Genomic DNA, 24,478 nt, shown 5'->3' with positions numbered 1-24,478 from the left:
CCTTCCACTATTCTTGAAAAATCTCATGAAGCCAATAGGACAACAAAGGCTAAGAGAGTAATTCACAATGTCGTACGGAAGGCAAGGATTAGTATTCAAGGAAGCCGCTTTTACTTTTTCTCCCTCTTGAAGCTTAACAAGGCCAGGAATGGCCGAGGTGGCAGAGCACCGGAGCACATTGACCAGCCATCCCCGGTTACAGATCCTGGGTGGCCAAGTTTCATCAGTTTCAAACAGTCTGATTTACTGGTCTTCTTTTTCCTTGAAGTAAAATAGAGATTGACAGATTACTTGATCCTTAGCTGCCGCCCCAGTGATCCAGCACATTTCTTTGTTTCACATTAAGCTGTCATATATGAACAACAGCAACCCCGTGCTAGGCTGAAGCATCCTCCGAAGACAGAGCCAAAGCGCACGCCGCTGCCTTTGGAGATGCCCCTTACGAGCCATTCACAGGTCCAGAAGATATTTCAACTGTCCCGAAGTAGCAAGCTGAGCAATAGAGTCGACATGTTAAGTAATATTAAAGGTGCAATTCCAAAAACCAATTTCCTCCGTCTCTTCGAGTTTCATTCAGCAATGGGCTGGCCTTCGGGGAAAATATGGTTTAGTATGGAGTTCTGCAGAGGGTGAAACTGGGAAAGAAATTACAGGATTTACACCCTCTCCCTCTTACTGGGGAAGGACCACCTAGGCAAGCAATAACAGAAATAAGTCTAGAAAACTATCGTGAGTCTGCAGGAATACGACCTAAGAATGCAATCTAGAATAAGTGAAATGAAATCCTGCTGTCATCCTGACTTAAATAACCTGCCCACATGACAAGCTCCCACTTTAAAGGGAGATAAGGAGAGTTTATAAGATCATTCACCCCAATTGGGAAAGCACAGGGAGTTCAAAGGCTGCAAAGCCTCAAAGGCCAACAATAGACTTCCGCAATCAAGAGAAAATCCAAAACTAATTTAAAAACCTGAGGGCTGAAGTGTCGGAGAACAAAGAACTTCCACCATAAGGTTCCAGTCTCTAAATAAAATGCTTCCATCTTTCAAACAACCATTTTGGACAAAAAATAGGGGTGAAAAAAGAACATTGACGGAAATGGACAGTCCAAAAAGACATCTTTTTCAAAAGAGATAGTTAAACCAAAAGCTGTGTCAAGCCTATAAAATATTTAGAAATAAAAATGAAAAAATCTAACCTAAAACATTGGCCCAAAGAACGGATTCACTTCTACACAAGTAACAGTGAGAACAAGCATCTCTGTCTTCAGATTTAGTCTGTTTCTCCAACTGTATATTTGGAGCAACTTTCACCACAGGTTGCCAGCAGGCTTGCATCTACAGCTTCAGCATCAAATATTTCAGCTAAAGAAAGAAATTCCATAAACAAACAGCAAAGTCTGCTTCAGTCAACTTCACAGAAAAAAAAAAAAAGAAAAAAATTAAAAAATAATCCTAGCAGCGAACAAGGAGGGAAGGGCAAACTTCCAGATGAGGGAGGCAAAGGAGCTCTAATTCAGCACTCTTGCAGCTATCAGATGGTTAACAAATTGAGATGAGAGAGACTTCTGAGCCTTTTGAGCGACTTTCACTCTGGCAAACTTAAAGGATTCAGAAGTGCAGCTGGAATACATATGGGAGATGCTGGAGAAAGTGGATCATTTGAATTTGTAACTCCATTGTGTGCTGGAAGAACTTCCTGCAGATGAGGCGCATCCCGTCTGTGGCTCAGGGAGACTCTCCGTCTGCTAACAGTCATGAATTTATTCTCTGAACCAGCTACCAGAAGTTACTCGGTTTATGCTAGTGTTATATATGCAACAAGAATCTTAAAATAAAGCCTGCGGGGACATAATTTCTTTTTTGCTTCCAAAAATCTCTACACTACAGCATCTCCACTGGAAAAAAAAAAAAAAAAAAAAACACAAAACAACACTATTTTGATGAAACTAAGATTCCGTATTTTGATCAAAGTGTTTCATTCGACAGAAATTTTTATGCAGAAACGCTTTTTAAAAAAATCAAAAGCCAATTATATTTTTAGATGATGTTCAGCATTTAAAAATAGAACAAGTATCATATTAATAGGATATTATCATGCCAGGATTGTCACATTAGATAAGCAGTTACTGATTTCCTTGGTTGGTGCTCAACTACAACACCCGAAAACTACAGAGCCTCAGTTACTTGTGCATCTTCTCTGGATTACGTTGTTCTTTATCAACATATTAAAGTCCTTGTTTCATATATAAATTATGGTAATTTGAAATTAGCACACAGAAGATGCAACAGAACAGACAAAGGGAAAATACTACAGAGAACGTATACAAGTCCCTTTCTCCCCACTTCTCCCCATCACCAGCCTCACCGCTGGAATTCAGAAGATAGCAGCCACCCGCAAACTGGATCCACTGAAAGCTACTGTAGAGGTGCACTTGGAGCTGAAAAGTTAGGAGTAGATGGCAAAAAGAGGCCATAAAAACCACAGATGTAAATTAATAATCAAATTTACACATACAACAAGGAGACAGATGGCAAGCAATTTTCCCCAGTGTACTTATACTTGTTCTTCTAGTGCACGTATTTGGGTCACTTGCTAGATTAAATCTCATGTGGCAGACCCACCAGAGGTACTGTCGAACGTGTATGGGCTCAGCCTATTTTTAAATGACGTGAGTCTGACGCTACAGAGTGAAGGCATTTATCAGGATTTCTTCAAGACATTTTGCAATACTGCCCTGGGACTTTGAAACAAGGCTGTTGGATACGTTCTACTGTCGGCAAGGCTGCCCCATTCAGGCCTGCTAAATAAAATGCAGCAAGAGCTGGAGAAAGTTGGTCAGTGCTACCAAATCTCACGGAAGAGCCCTACATGGAGACAGACAAATCTGTACATATTTTCTGGAGTGCCAATTTTGTCAGCGTGCCACAGAAAAAACACATCGTTCAAGGTTAGAGATTCCTACTAAGACTCTCCTTAAAATATGCCTTTCTTATGACACTTGGGAGAAGAAAGGAACACCTCAATAGATGAGTTGCTTGTGACGTGTTTGCCGTAGCAACGCATGACCTCGGAGACACAGAGCACTACATCTTCCACACCCCAGCTATAAACTGTCAGTGACCTGTCTTATTTAGCACAGGTCACACGAAGGACTACAACTTCAATGCAAGGCACCCACAGGTCAAATTGCCTCCTTTTGGGGGGGGGCTTAAATGGCAGGGAAAAATAATTACGCAGGCGTGTAAGCCTAATTGCAGCAATGGGTTTCCCTCCTGTAATACTGGTAGATATTAGCATGAAACAAGAACTGCACGTGCAGAGATTAGCCCCCCTTAATCTGTCAAAAAGCTGGATTTAACACAGTGCAACAAGCAAGATCTTCAATACAGCCGCAGGAATGGAAATTGCATTTCTCCCTACCCCTTGTTATCAGTTCCAAGATGATTTTGCTCAGCAATAAATAAACCTTTATTAACAAGCAGTGTGAGCTCACTGTGGCATTAGACCAACAACATCTAAATATTTCATAAAATCCTAGAATGGTTAGAGTTCCCCCTCTTCCTGCATTCGTGTCTTCTTTCACATTACTGCACGCCACATCCAGCTTCAAATAAAACAAATAAGCAAAGGGGGGGGGGAAATATTTATTTGTTCCTGGATGAACAGGGAGGTTTTGAGTTGGGGAGGGAAATTCCCCCCCTAATAATCTACACATGTAACTAGGAAATACCACAGCTGTCTGTGAGAATAACAGTAGCAGGGAACAGGGTGGCAAAAGCTTGTGTTTTCTAGGTCCCCAGGAAAAAAAAAAAAAAAATAAAGCAGTGTTTCTTCTTTACACTGGCTCCCGGGTTTAGAGGCTGTCACTTTCATTCAGAGTAATCAATAAGTCAATTGATCAAAAAGATCACATGTTTGCACTGATTATGTGCATGCCACATATCTGGCTAGCCTGAAAGAAACAGCAAGTTCAGCAGACTAATGCTGAAAAGTAAGAATGTATACATTTGCTTACTCAACTTCCTCAGGCTTTAAAGTCATTCAATTTCAGTTTAATTGGGTGAAGGGTGGGAAATAAAAATATTGAACCCTTTGATATAGAGTCATAATGCCCAGACTACAAGAAAGTTTGTTATATCACTGTCCATACAGTCTTTGGTTTGGTGCCGTGCTGCTGCTAAAATATTAAGTTTTACCATTGGGAAATTGATTTTGCTATAAGAAGTTTTTACGATGCCACTTAATCTTACCCAACCTACATAAAAAAAAAAAATACAGAAAGCAATTACAGACACCCTTTATATAGTAAGCTTGATCACTATATTAAAAAAAGAACAGTCTGATGTAATTTCAACATAATGGCAAAGGAAGCAGAAAAAGCTATGGCAATATGCTGCCCTCGTGAAACAAAACATTGCAGGTTCCCAGCTTAAATGCACAATCTTGATTCACTTAAAGTTAGTAGTGTGATCCATCTCCCACATGGAGGGCTGTGTCCTGCAGCTCCAGCATCGACCTCCTTTTCTAGTGTTACGTTTCAAGCCGGCTCCTGCAGGGCAGCGAGATTCTGTGATTACAGGTGAAAGAATACTTTGGGTCTGAGATGAGAGCCTGCCTCTTTGAATAGATAACCCTTTCTAGTTCAACAATTACTAGCATGCAACAGCCATTTCTGCCTTGCCCCTTCCAGTGCTGCAGTAAAAAACATCCTAATTAGACGACCCCACATACAGAAATGCCATTAACTAGCTTTCAGAGCACTCTACTGAATGCCTAAATCTTAGCTACGATGATGAGAAGTACTTTATTTAGTTGGGAGGTAAACACATAAACAAAGCAGTGTTTTAGAACACCTTTAAAATAGTCTGGGATTAGCACTAGCAAAGACAGCGTGTGATTATCTTTTCCACCCTTTCCGAGATGACACTCAAATATCGCTGTTTTCTAGCTGCATTAAAGCACACGCAGGCAACATCAAGAGTAACCTTGACCTCTACATCAATAACACCAGTTAGTACTTCAAATTGTTTTCTATGCCTAGCCAATTTGAACCGGCCTGGCAGGACAGCCTTATAAGCATGTCCTCAAACAACCCAGCTTTGCCTAAATATTGCAACATATGCTCCTTAGGGTTACATAAATACTCCACAACTCCTGCGGTGCTTAACTATAACAAGAGGGTTTGAAATAGTGTCAGTGTGTCAAAATATTCACTGCTTTCTATTGATCCAACTTAGATCTCGCATATCAGGATAACAGCAGGGTTTTTTTCTTTCACTGTTTGTGAATGAAGTTTTGAAAGGTTAAAAGAAAAAAAAAAAATCACTGGGGATAACTGGAAGGTTCACAGAAACCTAAAAACACTTAATTGCTTCACAAGGCTCCAAGTGCATGTAAATGACCTGAAGGACTGAAGCCTGAATCGCCACATTCTGCGGCTGACACTGTTTCTCAGCCAAGGACCCGGACCAGGACTAACACTTGGCATTTACTTCGAGTATAATAGGTTTAATAGCAGCAACCCTTGAAAACGGGGCGGGGGGGAACGACACGTTATTCTGGAAGCAGTGACAGACCCTTAAACACGGCAGGTGCACCGTGGTACGGCGTACGGGAAGAAAATTCCAAGTTTAGTAACTAATTGTCTCCAGGACAGGCAGGTCTTACTTCCCCCAGGCGGATCAAAGACACAACCGACCCTTTGGCATGCCATCGGCGCCCTGGGAAGTTCCGCTCATCCAGCGACATCTTTTCCCGCTTCGGGCGCATCCCTTGTCCCACTTCGCCCCACCTGTCCCCGTCCTCTCCCACCGGACCCTCCTCCCTCCAGGGCGCTGCCCCCCGCCCCGCAGCCGCACGGAGGGCTCGCCGGCACCGCGAAACGGAGCCACGAAGCGGGGACCGGCCGCTGGCACACACAGAGGCGCCCGTGCGCACCCCCCGAGGGGGGTTGGCTGCCACCTAGGCGATGCGGGCAACCATCGCCTGGGCAGCGCGGAGCCGCCGGCAGCTGCCCGCTCGCACCCAGGGGAGACGGTCGCTCGCCACCGAGGAGAGAGGCGGATGAAAAGCTGTCAAAGTAAATCCTTGCTCACTTTTTTTTTTTTTTGGATGGTTTAATTCCAATGGAGCATGAAAACACCCCAGGACGGTTAATAAGTTTAGCCAGGCGTGCTGCCTTCCCCAATACATTTTAATTATGCATCCGTTTTAATTGCGATCAAATTAAGCCACCGGAAAAAAAGCACAAATTGGAATATCTTTTTTTTCTTCCCCGTCTGCTGACAGCGCCTTTCATCAGCTCCGGAAGGCGGGTACGCCCGGCAGCGGGGCAGGTACGGACCCCGCTACTGCCCGGCCCGGCGGGGGGCTCCGGTGCCCGCGGCCGCCCGGAGGAGCCCGACAGCGCTCGGCAACTTCCCGCCGGAGCCGCCAGCCCGGTGACACGGCGCGCGAGGGATCAGCCCGGGACGCGCGAAGTTAAAGCGGCGGGTCCCTTCCCAGCGGGGAGGGCTGGAGGTGACCCACCCCGCCCGGGAGCTGTCAAAGCCCCCGGAGCGTCCGCCGCCGCGGCCACCCGGAGCCGAGGAGCCGCCGGGACCCTCCCAACGCCACCCCCGGGGCACCCCCGGCAGGTGGGCACCCCCCCGCGCGGCCCTGCCGCCCCCCGCCCTACCTGTCATCGTAGCAGAAGTCGGCGCGCAGGGTGTTGAGGTACAGGGCGAGCCCCAGGGCGCTGCTCAACAACTCCGCGATCATCTCTCCGCCTGCCGCCGCCGCCGCCGCCGCGCTCGCACCGGGGCAGCCCCCCCTGCCCGGCCTCCCGCCCCAGCCCCGCCGCGGCTGCCCCTCGATACCCCCGGCACCGCGGGGCGCCGCTCCGCACTCCGCCGGCGGCCGCAGCCTGACGGCACGTCCCGCCCCCCCAACCCGCTCCTCCGCCGCCCCCTACCCCATGGCAGCGGGGCGAGCGACGGAGAGAGCGCGGCTGGGCTGGGCGGAGCGACGCGGGGCGCGGCGGCGGCGGCGGGCGGCAGCAGCAGCTGCCGCCGTCCTCCCGCCGCAGCTTCAACGCTGCCGCGGCTCCGGTTCGCGCCCGGCCCCGGCCCGCGCCCCCCTGGCTGCCGAGCCGGGCGCCGCCGCCGAGGCTCTGAGAGCGCCCGCGTGGGGCGCCCCGGGCTCCCACCGCGCCTGCGTGAGGGGCCGCCCCGTGCCCGCCCCCACGCGCCCGCCCCGCCCCGCGTGCCCGCCCCGCGCCCCTCCCGCGCCCCCGGCGGCGCGGAGGCACCACCCGCGTCTGTGGCCGCGGCCGCGGCCGTGTGCGCACCGGCGGCAGCGGCGCGCTGGTTCGTGCGCTGGGCAGGGCTGGCCCCGCCGCTGCCGCCGGCTGGGCACGACCCTCTTCTTCAAGGGGTTTTTTCCCATTCCCCTTTTCCCTTTCTCTGTTTTCCTTTTTCCTTTCTTTTTTCTTTCCGACTTCTTTCTTTCCATCTATTTTCTGTCGTTTTTCTTTCTTTCTTTTCAGTTTCTCTCTTATCAGTTTCTCTATTTTCAGTTTTTTCTTACTCTTTTAGTTTCTCTTTCTTTTCCTTTCCTCCTTTCCCCTGCTCCCCTTTTCTTCCCTTACCCATCTTTCTTTTCCTCTTCCCCTTTTCCCCCCTTTCCTTCTTTTTATCCTGCCCTCCCCCCAGCATAGGTCAGATGGAAGCTCGTTAGGAGGAAAGAGAGGGTGGGTTCCACTGGGAATGGGATGGCAGAGCAGGGGACTCAACGCTCCCACTTACCCCGAGCCTGGTATTTCCCTCCGTGTCAGCGTCGACATCTATGGGGAGCTCTCAGCTCGGCTTCCAGTTAAGCAAAAACCAAAGGTAACCACTGAAACTGGGCAGAAGCGGGGGACACTGGAAAGAAACACACCCCAAGGCAAGGAGCGCCGCAAACTAGAGCTCACTCGGGGCAGCCCCACGATGGGGTGAGGTGGGCACAGCCTGAGCCGCCTGCGGTGAGTGGGACAAATCAACGGCTCGGACAGGAAACCCAGCTGTGGAAAGTAATGCACCGAATCCATCTTCAATAATTCATGGGATATAGAGGCGTGAAGTTATGGAAAGGGTTTGGGTCCATCAAGCTGATTGTTTCCTTTTTTAAGAGAGTTTTAAAAACGTGTCCTCCTTTTTCTGCTAGACAGCCCTTTCTATAAGCATTTCCTCGTGATTTCCATCAAGTGGCACATCATGCTGTCCCAGAAGCATGGGAGTCTGTACATCAAGCTGTGTCTAATAAATTGGGGAGCTTTTAACAGGTTTTTCGTTCTCCCCTATGTGATTATTTAATGTTGTTCTTTGCAACCTCAAAATATATTAAGTGCATTAAGACCTCTTTCAAGCAATGCTTAAAGTGCTCCTGTGAAGTCTGCCCCAAGTGTCACAAACATCTCAGCTGCTTTTACTCAGAGTCAGGGGGTGTGTTATCACCATCAGTGGCGGTAATTGCAGGCATGGGGGGAGGGTGCATTTTCTTCAGAATATTAAAGCTTGGAGGGGCCTTATTGAACCCATTAGCGGATCACATTGATCTGGCATTAAACTTTTCAGCCTGAAGCACAGAACACAGTAACCTAGATTTTAAAGAGTTGGTACGCTTTGTCGGAAGACCTGCAGTCCTCACTTTCGAACGCCGATTCTCAACGTGTTTCTGGACCTACTCCCAAGATCCCGATCATCATGACTTAGTCCCTCTTGCTGCAGGGGGGTTGCTGAGCTTACGCACTGGGTTTGCACAGCTCCTTCGCTGGAACATCCTAATAAACTCTGCACAAAAAGCAGTATAATTGCTGCTGAGTCACGGTGGCAGAAGTCTCTTGTTCTCCATCGAAACTGTATGGATTTTTTCTTCAAAGAGGCAGGACTACCGGCTGGGGTAGATGAGGGCAGGCAGGAAAGCTTTAGAAACAAAACAAATCCTCCAGGGAAAAAGTTTAACAAAGCCTGACTCTGGCTAATAAAACCAAATGTCAAGAAAGGGTGGGATGAAGTGTGTAGACTCTGCGGAGAATTGCTGCTCTGCTGGACGTCCCCAGTGCCCCAGGATGGACGCAGGTAGTGGCATTAGGGCTCCACCAGCCTAAATCCAAGTGGATTTAGCTGCACTCACAACAGTCTACAAAATCTGCATCTCGTAGATATATTTCTCCATATAAACAAAGGATAAGTCAAGAGCTTCCTCTGATGGAGAAAACCTGCTTTGTGGAAAGAAATAGATGAGAACGTGTGCGTGTACCACCCCACTCGTCAGCTCCGAGGCCCTGTGTGCCAGGCCAAGCTGGGGGCAGAGGGTGGAATGAGGCTGGGCAGGAAGCTGGAGGCAAGTTCAACATAAAAATTATCGGCCTTGTTAAGCAAACAACACCTCAGGAGAAAGCAAGAGGGTAGAAATCAAAGTGTGCTAGAGGAGTTCACTCTGTTTCTTGGTTAGTTAAAAGTAATAAACGCACTGGAGTTATGAACATATTTTACTATATCATCTGGAGGTGTCAGATAACGTTCTGACTCATAGCAGATTTACAGTGTGATGTACAGTAATCACAAGGTATTGAAAGAGGTAATTTAGAAGTTCGGATGTGTCACTAAGCAGCCATTTCCAAAATAACCTTCACTTCCAGAAAGTCATTGCCACAGACTCTGGTATCAGGGAAAAGGGAAGAGGTAGAGGGTTGTAACAACACATAATAATAACAGTAATTGTGAAGATAACTAGCGTTATGCAGACTAACGGCTGATCGGTTGTGTACAGCTTAGTAGACAAACTCCATGCTTTATTGCAAATAGGGCAATCAAAAGTCATCTGGTTTACTACCAATCTGGAAATTTCTTCATCAAAGACATTGTAGACTCTGAGTCACTGTGCTACGATGTACTTCACCTAAACTGTGCCTGAAAGACTAAGTTGTGGCACAGCATGTAGAAATACATGTCTGTCACAGTGACAGATTTGGTTAACCGGTCACTGACTGTGAGACCTTAAATGTCAGGGTAATGCATGTGGTGCAGATCCCTCAACAGATTAGATTAGACACTTCAATTTCTATACACCGGGTTCATTTGCTGGAGCTTGTAGAAAATATTTGTGCCAACTTCCTCAAAGCATCTGAGACGAGAGAGGCTAACCCCCCGAAAGCTGCTGGGATTTTTTTTTATTAGAATGAGGTAACTGGATATTAAATGTTACTATAGGAATAATCAAGTGGGATTTACTAATTGTTTGCCAGTTCTTACGCTCAGAGACCATCACATAAATGTCATAACACATTGTGTATAATTTTGAGCAACCTAAATTACATCCAAAGATGTGACTTAACGAGCCTCAGAAGTGTAAACTTTGGTGCATTTCAAAACACCCACACAGTTGCTGTTGTTAGTAGTCAGGGATAGGCTGGTGTTATCTAAGGAAGGAAATCAAGTTAGTTGAATACTTAGATGAACGAATGACCTTATTTTATCAAACGCAGGAAAAAATGGGGTAGAGAAGAATGTTTCGGCCAAGTGCCTCTTTCAGAGTTACTCGCTGATTCATAAAGGTATAGTTGTTTGATTTTGTGGACTACGATCTAAGCTGTTGTTTTCCTGCAATGCTGACAAGATCAAATTAACTCTCAAAGAGACCAGCATTTCTGTTCTCTTTAAGAAATTGCCTTTTTTTTTTCTTTTGTGAGTGCTATGATAATAATAACATCAGCAATGACAACCAAAGTAAGAATAAGCTGCAACCGCAAAAGAGTAAAATCTCATGGAAATCGACATGAAATAGAACTGTAAAAACTGAAGACGCAGGAAAAACAAGCACAGGCAGGACTTGCATCAGTACTTGGAAGAGATTTTAACTGAACGCATTTCCTAAGGAAGTACATTTCCAGGAGGCACCAGTTCCTACTTTAGATCAGTCAGTGGAGCTAGAGTATTGCTGCAGAGCTGGAGAGAGAGAGAGAGGGGAAAAAAAAAAAAGAATGCAATTTTAGTTTGACCTAATCTAATTACACGGAGTCCCTCTAGGAAGAAAAAAGATAGTTATAGGGAAGTTCCTCGTATGCACATAACATGCAAGAGCACTTGAAGAACTCACAGGTGAGCACATCTCAAAGGAGATGATTACTCCAAATGGATGGCTGTGATTAAAAGTGATAGCACATGTCATGAAAAATTTTAGGACTAAAACCTAAATTCTTGAAGGGGCTTGGATATCTCCTTCTTCAGAAAATTCTTCTATGCCTTACATCTAGGTGCCAGTGTGGCTTTCGTGTTCAGCTGACATCAGACAACCTAAAGTCTCAAAGCACCTAATTCTACACAGTTAAAGTCCCTATGCATCTAGACTGCCACTCGATATTTTCAGAACCACCCAAAAAAAGACCCTGTCGTGTCACTTAAAGCTTTAGCATATCCTGAAGCCATATCATTGTTACCAAAACAAGCGTTTTCTTGCCTCTCAGTGCCTGTGAGACCTGAGACAGGAGTGTGCAAAACAACACAACACAGACCAGTCTCTTTCAAGTGGAGCCTGAGCCAAGGAGACAGGAGACACAAGGTGTCTTTGCCTAACCTGGGGAATGGATTTGAGCTGTAATGTCATAACCCTGAAGTTACTACGCCGACATCAGGCCGTCTGCGACAGGACATTTTCCCATCCAAAAGATTCCATTTGAATACAATAGTCATTTATTCATTTGTATGCAAGAGTAATTGCTTCTACACTGGCAATTAGGACATTCAGGTAGTTCGTGCAATCTGGGATCAGATGACTACTCCAAATCAGGAAGAAAAGGGCAGGTTGTGACCCCTGACAGCTCTGGTAAAGAGCTTTAAATTATAAAGCGTTTGTAACGAGGGCTGAGGGAGCTCCCTCCTAGCTGATTATTTTTATGAAAACAAACTAGTTTATATAGTCACCTACCTCCAAAATAAGTTCACTGATAAAAATTGTAAGGAAAAGTGTGTAGTTCCTTGCAGCTAAATTCTTGAATGAGGTCTAACATATATGTCCACGATTTCTGCAAAGTTTTTGGTTTAATATCCTGTTATAGTCAAGAAAAAAACGGTCAGATTAGGTTCTGCTCTCCTGTGATAAAAAGCTCCAGATATTCAATGGAAAAACTGAGAGATTTTTTCCTACCCAGTACTTTAGGTGTCTCCATACTAGTCTTGCTGTCCTCTGCCAATTCCATCATCAGATGCCTTCCCATTTAGGAATATCTACTAAACTGACTATTTGCGTTCTCTTCACCCATGTGCAGTAGCAAATAATGGTGTGTCTCAGATCTCAGAAGGATGCTCTGGTTTTCCATGCTGTAGCCGCTGTAAATTAATTTGCTGTAGGGCACTGTTGACTCATATACTGATTTCTGGTGGTATGCCCCTTACTGCTTGAAGTAAAAGAGCAATGGCACAGCAAAAGGTAGTTTTCAGTCTCTTCTGAAGTTTCAAGGATGACTTTCTTAATGTTACCCCATTCTAGACTAATCCTAGTCTACTTTACATATTTATCTCCCTTGTCCTTTGAGATAGCTCAAAGTGAGATCAAAAAGAGTTTTTAATCCTTCTTGTTCAGAATAAGTTGACAGTGTAAACTTACTAATTGCAGATATGTCAACTTGTCGTCTCCCAGAACATGAGCCTCTTTACTGTTTGTTTTTTCATACTTTATAAAAATAGCAATATACCAGTTTTCTTTTTTTGTAGTTCCTTTTATCAAAACGGCTCAAAGAAATACACATCCCTAAAAGATGGCTCTGGAAGGAAATTATAATTAACCTCAATTTACACAGGTGGAAATCAAGGCAACTGGCATCTGTGTCGCTTTATCTAGATCATACAGGAACTCTATAGCAGAAGAGGAACGTATCCGAGATCCCAGCCATGATTCCCAGTCATTCATCTGCTTTCATCATGAGATCATCCTTCCGTTCACAGTAATTGATATTTCCTTAGACAAAACACAATGGAATTATCCCAGGGATTAATTTGGCCTAAGATGTTAATTCTGAGAAAAGTCCTACTTGACAGATGGATGCCTGCAACATAACCAAGAAGCCTGTGGCAAACAGCCTGGATTTTATGCAGGTGGAGGAAAGGGAGTACGAGTGGTATATCATATCCTGCCTCTCATCATTTCTTGGCAGATGTATTGCCCAGTAGATGGAAAAGCTTCATCAACAGCTGAAAATCTGTTTCTTGTCATCTTCCTTCCCATAGAAAGACGTGAGTCATCGTGCTGTCCATCAGTCCTCTACTTTTCAGGGTACTGACATTTCCCCTGTGGTGCAGATGTTGAAAGACAGTTTAATTTTAGTCAAGATCTGTCTCCTTCTACTTCATTTGTCCTTCAAATGTACAACCTGGGATCCAGGCTGTGAAAATTGGACAAAAAATGATACGTCTCTATGGCAGCAACATCAGACCTTCGTCCCACGGCAGAGCAAAACCAGCCAAAGATGCAAGTGTAATTTCCACCTCAATCCCTGCAGATTTTCTATGGAATAACCTAATTTACTTCTTTACTTCAGTACAATCTTGGCTTCCTGCTGTACAAGCATGAAGTAAAGCCAGAAAAACCATGATTACTCTTATTTTAGAGAGAACGTGTCAACATTACCGAAACATATCTAACACCAGCACAAGCACAATTCTCAAGAGTTAAATAAACAAAGGAAAATTATTATAAGGAGCAAACCTTTGAATCCCTCTAAACAGACTCAGTTAGATTTTTCATAATAATGTTGGAACCAAATGACGTTTTGTACTGTAATGTAGACAAGTCCAGAGAGGATAGTCAAGGAGTTCTAGATTCCTAATGAACAATAAAGCAGAAACAGCAACCAAATTAGCAGGAACTAAATTATTTCTTCTCCTCTGCTTGCTCAGTTTGAGAAATATCTTCTCAGTATACGTGAAATCCTATATGGAAATCTCAGGTGGCCTCTGCCTCCAAACTTTAAAATATAATTAACACATGCCAGTAATAAAGTCACATTAAATTTTATTTTTAGTGTATTCAAGATATTACTACTTTTTTTTTTTAGTGGATTACAGACATTGCTACTTTGATTTACAGCTAAGGCAATTGCTTCTTTTAGTTGCAAATATGGAAAAATACAAAACATGAATTGGTTGAGGGCTTTTTTGTACACAAGGTTTGTAGCAGAAGTTTAATCAGTTCAGTGGAGCATCCACAGCTTTTAACTCACTGCAGTGACTCAGGATATGCAGGTGACACAGATTCCTCCTCTGCTGTGTCACACAAACAGATAGATATAGAACTGTATACTTTCTGTGATCAGTGAGTCAATTGGTTGGCCACAGGCTTTTACATACAGATGCTGGATGCCAGCTACCTTGGTGTGTGCCATAGGATGCAATGAAGTCAAGGTTATAATCTCCAGTGTACACACCAAAAATAAAATTCTTTGGAGACCCTAATCAGGCACTTTTTTCTCCCAGGTACATTGGCACTGAGGAGAGAATTCCGTGTTTTCCAAGGAACAGCATTTTCATTTCTTTCATCTTCCCTTAATTTATTTTTTCTAGTAATGTTTGCTTACTTTGCTTGCTTGGGAAAATATACCTAGCTCCAGCTCCCCATAACCTTTACCATCACCAAACTGGCCCATTTATTCCAAGGTCTTTGTGCACTGGTAACGGCAAACTGGGACTTTGATCAGTCCCTAGCAACCTTTAAGAGAATTTAGGATCGTGAGATTGTTTTTCATTATAATTTATAGGTAAAGTTGGTAAAAAAAAAATGTTGTGTTTTCCATTTCCCTTAGGAATTTTTGGAAAACAAAGGTAAACTACTGAATACATCTCATGGAAAATACTGACTTTCTGTGTTAAAGTTTTCATTTGGTTTCCTGAATCTGCTAACAACTGGAAGATGCAACCTGCTCTGTCAACAAAAGGATTTTCCCATATGCTAGCTACCATGTGGTTAAAACCCTATTTTCTAGCATAGGTACCTTGTCAGAGATTCTGGATCATATTTGCAGCTGGTATAACTTGTCATAGCTTCAGCAGAACTGTCACAGTTTCTATCATCTAGTGTCTATTTCTTAATACTTAATACAGAGAGAGGCATGAAAAGAGATAAACAGGTCTAGGGAATGTTGACATTTTAAATTCCTTCCTAACCTATTTTGCACAAGAAAGAGCATTACATTTGGCTATGTAAATAGATCCCAGATTTTAAAATAGCCAGGTTCTTTTCTGCCTCAAGGAGAAAGAAAGATATAAACCAGAATTATTGGCTTTCTGTAATATTTTATATTCAATTTTCTCTTGTTACGTTCATGCCATGTAATTGTGTGCACATGTGTACATGCGTGGTCCTTGCTGTACAGGGTTACAGCCAGATTCTTGTCCCCGTGCCAGAGCTCTACCAGGGGTTCAGGGAGTTGCTGCGCACTCTCCTTTATTCCGTGTACAACAATGAATACTCCTTCCTATATCTGCCAAACGCATGGTTTGATCCCATTGATATCCATTTGGCATCAGGCTGTTATTCACTAACCCTTCACCACAGCCATTAATCACATGCACATGCGAAGCGCTGTTTGCAAAGGGTGGGTTCCCACGTCTGCTTTGTTGTCTCGTGTTATTAAAGGCTCTAACACCCCTGTTCTGGCCTAGTATTTCTCACCAGTCCATCCTGAAATACATATCCCCGAGCGATTCCTGGCTCTCCACCCCTTTCCCAGCACCCACAACATATAGACCCATCCAGAGCATGGTGCATATTTCAACTGTTTCCAGGAAACTCTTTCCCATTACCCCGGAGTTATCCCTCTTTCCCTGGACTCACCCTCAACACTGCTCCGTTGTATGTTGCAGCATATTTTAGCGGGGGGGGGCTTTGGAGAAAACAACCTACTTTAGAAAGCCGTTTTGAACATTTAACTGACTGCAAATTCTTCATTCTTCATCCGGTTTGGTCTCAGGGACTTGCCTAATTTGGGCTGATTTGGACAGTTTCCATCAGCGGCAGCAGCAGATGGTAGTTGGCTGAAACGTTCCTGTGACACAATCCTCTATGTGTACAAATAACCCACAAACAACCCGCAAAGTACTTTTTTTCTTTTTTTTCCCCCCCTTGGTCACAGCTGAAATCAGATAAGAGAAAGTTTCTTTATTTGCAATTCCAACTCTCCTTAAATAAAAAAGCTCTCTTTAACTTTGAGAGATTCCTGACAAAAACTAGTCATGAATGCCGCCAGAGAAGCCCTGCCCCGGGGCTACAGAGCAGCACCAGCCAGGCGAAAGAGCTACCAAACAAGACTCCAAAAATGTTGAGAGCAACCCAAGAGCTTTACCAGCAAAAAGGAACTGAATCATGAGCCTGATTTTGTGTAAACGTAGTCAAATCCTTAGTTCACTTAAGTCAGCATGGCTTTGGTACAAAGAGACAGCAGTTAGGCTGGCTGAGTGTTTCACGTAGGATATCTGTAAATTTATCTCTTTCCACCTTTGCCATATACTCTGTGGGGAAACTGCTATAACCCTATTTACACAAAAAAGAAAAAATGTCTCATTTTTGCATATATTTGAACTAGGCATCATAGAAAATGTCTGATAATGTCTATAACATGCATTCTAAAAGCAAAACCTTCAGTGGCAAAACATATGGAATAGTAAATTATTTTTCAGTAGAAAAAATAAACTCTTGTCAAAAAAGCACATTTATCTGATTCATATTCTCCAATGATCACTTTTATTGCAGCTTCTTAAGCCAAATGGTTTAGTTTGAGTTTATAAGTTTTCTGATGTTCAAAGTTTGCCAATGGGTAGACAAAGACATACACGGTGCCGAGGATGTGATGGAAAATAAGGGGAGCAGGGGGCTGGTGTGGGCTTCCTGAGACACTGAGCAGGCAGCTGTGGTTGGGGCCAGTACCCATTATACCCAGTACCTGGTTCCCCAGATACATTCCTCTTGGGGTGCTTCTTCTGGTGTTCCTATCACAGACCCCCAGTGCTTCTGGACAGTTTTTGAGAGCATTTAGGGAGCTCAGAATTACAGAAACAGATGTCAAACATCCCTAATTTGCTGTGTAGCTATTAGAAATCATGTTTTCTTGATCCTGTTGTCAAAATGGAGCCAGGAAGCTCTTTGCCACAACTAATGCCTAACGTTTTCCCCAGCCTCCTTTCCTTACGAGGCGAAGTAGTGAAGTGTTTGAGAAGGTCTAAAAAGCTGAACAGCAAGCTCAGCTGTTCATCCCAAAACGTATCCCGCCAGAAAAAGTAGCTACTTGCTGCTGTACTTTTAGAAGTTCTTAAATGCCCAGAGCACTGCACTGCAGCAACAACCTTTTTCTCCATGAGGAATAAATCTGTGTGGCTGCCCAACTTGAGAAAGGAGGAAAACTCACCTAGGTTTGTTTGAAAGAGTCTGAGGAACTTAAAAATAGCACAGAAAAAGAATAACATAAAAAACCACTAGTATTGCTGTCAAAACTAACCTTTATTCTAAATGAAGAGAAGTGACTACACAGGGGTGAGGGCATGGCTGCCTACCCTTTGCATTAATCACTTCTGCTGGAAAGGTACAGAGGGGAGCATGCAGTGATTAATCCAAAAGCAGCGGGAGGATGGCATTCCAGGAAGGGCACAGAAGTCCCAGGTCCAGAAGTCCCCGGCACACAATGCAGGATGATATCACTTCAGTAGAGAGCTACAGTTCAATGCCACATTGTCAAAGCTTATTCTGTAAGTATATAATACAACAGATCAAGAAAGAAGCATGTTATTCTTTCTAAATCACAGGGACTGAAAGGTAATCATTTCCTCTGCCTGTCTTTCTTTCTTTCTTTCTGATTGCAGCATTCTCTCTCCTCAAATCCTAAATAAAGCTACAATAAAGCCGATGGCTTAAAGAGACTTCCAAAATATCTTTGAAGAATTCGTGATGAATTGATGAAGGAGTTTACTTTCAGGCGGTATTTTAAGTTAGAGACATTTCATAACAAAAAGGGACTGTGTTTGTTAGCAGGTGCAGAGGATAACTGTCTCTTTTCACTTAGAGACACCCCATCTATTTTCAATCTGCTTTCAAGTTTGTTTGAGATTATTTTACCAGTGTAGAGACTCAGGAGGCTTTAGAAAGTGTGCGTTCCTGCAGTTTAGAACATATACTCTTGTTTTTGGGTTTGGGTCCAGTGGAATTTGCAGTCATATTTCTTCCCTTTCACTGTTTATCCAGTTCTTAATCTGCATTGATTTTCCCCCTATAAAGCAGAAAAAAATCAATTTTCCATTATGTTTTTTAATCAGTCATAGTAAGAGTTAAACAGTCCTGGGCACTGCAGGTAAAACAGCTGATAATCAGTTGGGGAGTAACCTCATTTATTACTCTGACTTGGCAAGGGGTTAAATTCTTCCCTAAGCATCACAGCTAAGGCAAGCGGAGCAGTGGTGCCTCGCATCCAGGTACGGTGCTCAGCATCCAGGGCAAAGTCCAGCGCAGCGGCTGTGCCAGGTGATGTTAGGGACAGTTCTGCCATCCTGGGGGTACCTGGGGCAGCTCGCACTGACGACTGCAACAGCTAGAAAGAAAGAAACAGCTAGAAAGAGGCAGCAGCCTGCTGTCAGCAGACTTTCGGGTCGGGAAGTGATTCTCCAATCTAAGCATTTGTTAGTCACTGGCTGGGAGACCTTGATCTGCTGCCACGTTACAGAGGCAAGACAAGAAGTGCTGAGACCGGAGCTGCCCATGCAGTGACTCACCCAGGGCCCAGTACAGCTTTCCTTAGAATCAATGGGAGCCTTTCAATTGGTTTTACAGCGGGAGTTTGTTCAACAGTCACCATCGCATGCTGGGAATTATCTGTCCTGTGGAAAACGCAATGAAAAAAAACCATTCCCATATTCATCATCCTCGACTGACAAGAAATGAAAGGGGCCTGGCAAAATAATGTGGTTTCAACCTGCAAAAAAGACACTTCAGGAGTCTGAAGACTGGGATAAGCAGATCTTTCCCTTCCCTGATTATTGAAGTACAGGGTCGGGAGACTGCGCGATGTAATAACTCTCTGTGGTCACAGCTTCGGTTTCACTGCTATGACTCACCCTTGATTGCTCTTAGGTAAGTGCCAGATGCCTTCTTATTGCTCTCAAGCTTCAGTTCAGCAAAACATACAAGCACACGCCTAAACACTTTTCTGAATAACAATGGTCTTCACACGTAATTAAAATTCAGCGCATGCTGAAATGCACCGCTGAATCAGGGCCTTAATGTTCAATATGGGTGATTAAAGGATCACAATCTAATAGTTTTTGCTGACAATGTGACATAATTTTTCACCGTACCACTGTAAAATCGGGATAAAAGCTCAAAACGAAATTAGGGAGTACCTTTAAACTAGCTAAAAATAATAGTACTGAAAAAAAAACAACCCAAATGCAGGTTTAGGTCTCCACTGGAAGCAAAGGAATTTAATTGTCCCATTAATCACACTTCTACACTTCATCACACTGAAGTATAAAATATTGATCAATGGTGCTTTCCATTGCTCGAACTTCACAGTGTTAGTCGGGGGACTTTACGTATCTTCTCCAGACTCTGTGACCTTTCCACTGTGTCCTACCACGAGAGAAGAGGCCAGCACTGAGCACTCCTGTGTTGACTGACATCTGCAGGCTCTCAGTGCCGTTTTCACAACTGCCACTTTCAGATATCTGAATTGTGATGTAGCGATGTCAGGGAAGCAGCTCTTAGAAACAATATGATAAACTATTAGGAAAATGCTGCCCTTTGGTGGTCTCTCCTTCATTATCACTGCTGGCTGGCACAGGACTGGCTACAAGTGCCCATCTCCATTTTCATCCTGATTTTTCAGCCAAATCCAGACAGCTTCCACCACTTCTCAGTGTGAGTCTCCTCTCTGACTTGCATACAGATTTTGCTTTCTCCTCCATGGCACTCTGGGTACACGGTGGAGGTATGCATGAAACACAAAGAGAGGTAAATTCTTCCAAGCAGTTTGGGTATAACACCCGTTCCTTTTTGGTTTGGCAAAACACCAAATGCTTCTGCCGCACAAGGTTTCAGGAAAGACTAAGCTGCTAGCGGCAATCAAAAAAGGCAATGCTTTTCTGCAGGGGTGTTCTGACAGATCGTACGCTGCAGCCTTCCAGCCCCTCAGCCCACTCACAGAAGACGACTAGAAGTTATACCATTAGATTAACCGCATATTCTGGGAAAAGCAGCATCACCTAAAATTCGTACAAGAAGGTTACATATTTCATGTTTTCCTCAATATGGCAGTTTTTACCAAAAAAGCATGTGCTATAAGTTTTTCTTGTGCTGGTCTACCTAGTGATTCCTTCCATTCAGCCCCAGGCAGCTGTTAGACTGCTTCTGCCCTTCAGTACGCGGTCTCAGGAAAGGGTTGCTCTTTCCTCAGACGTCTGCGCTCAGCTGAAGTCGTGTGCGGGTGGATCACTCTGGCCCGTGGTCAGCACGACCCTCAGATGTTCCTCATCATCACTCAGTGAAGGTGGTCCAGGGGTGAGCACCTACAGACTCACATTGCTTTCTAAACCCAAGGACTCGTGTTTTCGTTGACTGACAGAGCCCTCACTCAGCTGCTCTTCCTCATAAGGTCATTTGCAGGACAAGCTGTTTTCAGTTCCCAATTGCTCTTACAGACCGCTCTGTGTGATGGGAGCTGCAGAATGGATAGTGGTGTCTCGCTCTGACTTTCCCTCCTGCCACTCTGCTTTTCTCCCCTCACATACACTCCCCCAGAGATGCTCCTTTCACTGCTGGCATCTTTCCTGATCCACCCTTCAGCACACAGAGCCAGGGTCGCCCACACAGTTCCTGGTGCTATGTGAGGAAGCGTCTGGGTCCCTGCTGGACATCACTTGGCCGTCACAGCGAGTTTCCACTCTCAGGCACTTCTTCCTCTCTGCCAACTTCTGCTCGAGCAAGCAAACACTGCGGTTTCCTATATTTGGCCATTGGTCTAGACCACACGAACTCTTGCTATTGTTTTGTTGCCTGTTTTAAGACCTTCTGCAAGGATGCACTTTTACTGCACCCAGATTTTGTTGACACTCTTTCAAGTCTTCTCATATGATCCTAAACCATAACAAATCATCCCCCCAGGCTTTCTTCGTGGTTCTTACCTCATGCTTCCTTCTCTTGTGTTGCTCTCCCTTCATCAGGAAGCGAAAATGACCAGCCATGAAAGTGTATTTATTTCTATTACTTGAATCCAGCTTTGAGACCCCTCAGCTCAGCACCTGCTACTGGGTAGGCTGAAGGTGCCACAGGCAGAGGCCAGACTGTCTCTGTGAGATACCAATCCAAACTATTGGAACTTCATTTTTTGGACCAAAATTAATCTCATTGTTCCACGGGCAGTTTTCCCAAGCAGAGCCATGTGACTTGTGGCTGCCTTCCAGCATAGTTCAGAGCACACCTATCATCTCAGACAGTCCAGTGAAACTCGGTCATTCTTAATTGACACGACCTGTCTGACTTGCAGGCACAATGGCCTCTGTAGCTACATTAGACAGAGGGACCTTATCTTCTTGAAACCATTCTAAGAGTTGATAGATAGTGGTACTTCAGCTTCCAGTCTTCCCTGGTGGGAAGGGGAAATCATTCAGGCTTCTCGCTCCTGGCCCCTGTACAGTAGATTTTCGCCCAGTGTGACACCTCACCTCCCACGGCACACTGGTCCTGTCCTACCCACTTTGGGGCATCCCTGCACAGGACTGCAAGAGCTGTTCTCAGATCATCATACCAGCACTGTAAAAGGGTTAGGGCAAGTGGGAGTGAAGATGATGGTGATGTAGGCAGAGAAAAATGACATAGTCCAGTGCCAGACGTAAACTGTCACAGGTCAGTGCTTCCCCTGGGATAGGCCTGGGCTTCCCTTCCTGCTCGGCACAGTGCAGCATTGTTCCTTTTTATCTCCTCCATGCCTTTTAGCTTATCCACCCAAATATCACAGTAAGCTGGTCATATAGAAGTTATTGTCACTTTAATATTAGTTTAGTCACACACACTCATACAAAAGCCTCTGCCATCTCTCCTGGATCGCATTCCCTGAAGAGTCTTTATTCCCCCATAAACAGCAATGCAGCAAAAAATATGGGTATTTTTTTAAATGCATTTTACTTGAGCTCAGCTTAAGGTGATTTTTTGACAGCCAAAGAAAGCAAACACCAGCTCCCAGGTCTGGCCTTCCACAGGGAGGTCTGATAGACAGCAGCCCTTTTGAGTTTCAGCCACCGAGTTGCTCAGCTACCAGTTAGAGGCAAGAAGCTTAACACGGATCTGCTCTTCTCCATGTTCAAATTTCAACTGGGCAGCATTGCGTAATGTAAGTATGGGCACAGCAGCTGACTAAAAGTGGCTCTTGTGAGATGTGAACATCGTGAGAGCTGTGCTCTCCTTTTGTGAAGGGCCATTAATTCTTTTCTGATGTGTATGGCATGTGCACATCTCCCTTATACCTAAAACACCACAGACATAACATCAGTGCATTTAATATGTGAGGATTGACAAAAACCAACCCTGACCAACTGTCTAGGGTTGTTCTTTCCATGACGATTATCAAGGAAAGAACCAAGAAAGGAGGAGTTGAACATTGGAGTATGGTTGTTGAGGCTTTATGGACCTCTGGAGCATGGCAGAAGTATGTGTCCAGTTCTCCGTTTGATGGGTTTAGTCTGTGTCTAGCAAAACCTTACTGATAAGTGTCCAGCCTGGCAACTCACTTTCTCTGTTAAAAAGCAAGTGGCTGGAGCATCTTCTCTTGTCCATCCAGAGCTACTGGCAGTAATGAAGAACACCATGTTTTCCAAGGATTGTTGTGCATTTATGAATTGTATTATTATTAATAATAACATATTTTATATATTGGCTACTATATACTAGATTTAATATATATTATATATCATCATTTGTACTTACATATAACTTTTCATCTAATCTTTTAGGCTTTTTATAATTCTAACTCCATTTTACTGCATTGGTTCAAAGGCAGTTATTAGTTTAACACACTATTTTATTTCTCCACTGACAGGTGGAGAAACAGATAAGTTAAACGACTTGTGCAAAAATTCTCAGAATTCCTCAGTCTCAACTCTAATATTGATTTAGCTTAACAGAACAAACCACACGCTATGCAGTATTAAAATCTTTTAAACTTAGTTGCACTGTGAAAGGGGAAGACAACACTTCTAAAGGTTTAGATCTTGTCTATTTTGTACTGCCTTTTTCAATTAGAAAGACCAAATGCCCACATTTCCAAAGGCAATAAAATGCATAACAAAGCCCTATCATGTGTGTTTATCAGAAAATCTATAGCTTTATAATTTACACAAAAATAAAACACACAGTTCATTAAGCTCTAATACCTGTAGTACCGCTTCTATTCTTATATGATACACTTTATCTCAATTGCTTTCTCATGGGATGTTTACGTGGGCAGAGGAAATATAGCCTATTCTAGAAAAGGTTGACTATAACTGTTGTAACAGCATTCTGAAAGTGGTAAGAAAATGTAAGAATATGGTAATTTACCAAATTTATGTAACATAAATTCCAGATGCTTGTCATACGAACAGTCTTTTATGTTGAACACACACATATGACATTTTCCCTGATTCACACAGAGATTCCACACTCTGGCTTGCATTTTTGGTTTGAAAATCAAAGAAACAATTTGATGTGACCACAAATCTTTTGTATGATGAATCAAATTAATAATTATTACCAGACCTGTTAAATGAGCAAATGTGTTAATAATAAATCTGCTGTGCACAAACGTATGTCATTTTCTCAGATATTGTAAGAGTTATTTATGGTAAAATGAAAGCCAATTCCTGCAAAAAGATTTGACAAGTTAACTGATTAAGTGCACACAAAAGAAAAGCGCAGAAAAAGCTCTCTACTGTACATTTCCCAATAGAAAATTTACCTTTCCGTTGGACTTGTCTGCCAGTTATACTTTCCCACTACTTTGGTTCTGTCACAGGGAACCTCATCTCCATCCATTGTATTAGGAAGAGCTCCATTCTTACGCTACAGAATCCCATTTTTATGATCATGGAGTCAAATCTTAAGTTGGCATTAACGGAGGTTTTGTCTTAAGCAGAACCTCAGTGAGGCCAGGAGTTTGGATACGGCCCAGTTTCTTTTAGTAATTAATAAAGTACTATAGCTACAGTACTTATTTACAAAAAGAGTCGGCAGGCGTCAGCAGGCAGCTGTGTGGAAAAGAGGATGGGAGAGAATCAGTACTGGCAGTGCTCATTTTCCATCTCTCTGGCCCTGATTCAGCAAAGCACTTAACCACATGTTTAATTTTAGGCGCATGAGTAATCCCATCTCTGCAGAGCAAAGCGTGTCTTTCGTTCTCACTGACTTTAATGGGGCTACTCATAGACCTGACAGATCTTGTGTGCTGAGCGTG

General features: G+C 44.0%; 1 protein-coding gene across 3 annotated transcripts in view; it reads right to left on the bottom strand.

The window, feature by feature from the left end:
- The window catches only part of TMTC2 (transmembrane O-mannosyltransferase targeting cadherins 2), a 256,731-nt gene extending 249,830 nt beyond the window's left edge, over positions 1-6,901 (bottom strand). For all 3 annotated transcript variants that reach the window (XM_074574401.1, XM_074574410.1, XM_074574420.1), the window contains exon 1: positions 6,680-6,901. In XM_074574401.1, the coding sequence (XP_074430502.1) occupies positions 6,680-6,762 (83 nt within the window). In that variant the 5' untranslated portion in view covers positions 6,763-6,901. The remainder of the gene's footprint in view (positions 1-6,679) is intronic.
- Positions 6,902-24,478: the final 17,577 nt, after the last annotated feature.

This window comes from Larus michahellis, chromosome 1, assembly GCF_964199755.1.
Source record: "Larus michahellis chromosome 1, bLarMic1.1, whole genome shotgun sequence".
NCBI lineage: Eukaryota > Metazoa > Chordata > Aves > Charadriiformes > Laridae > Larus > Larus michahellis.
The sequence above is the reverse complement of the archived record's forward strand: the minus strand, read 5'-3'. Positions and strand labels throughout refer to the sequence as shown.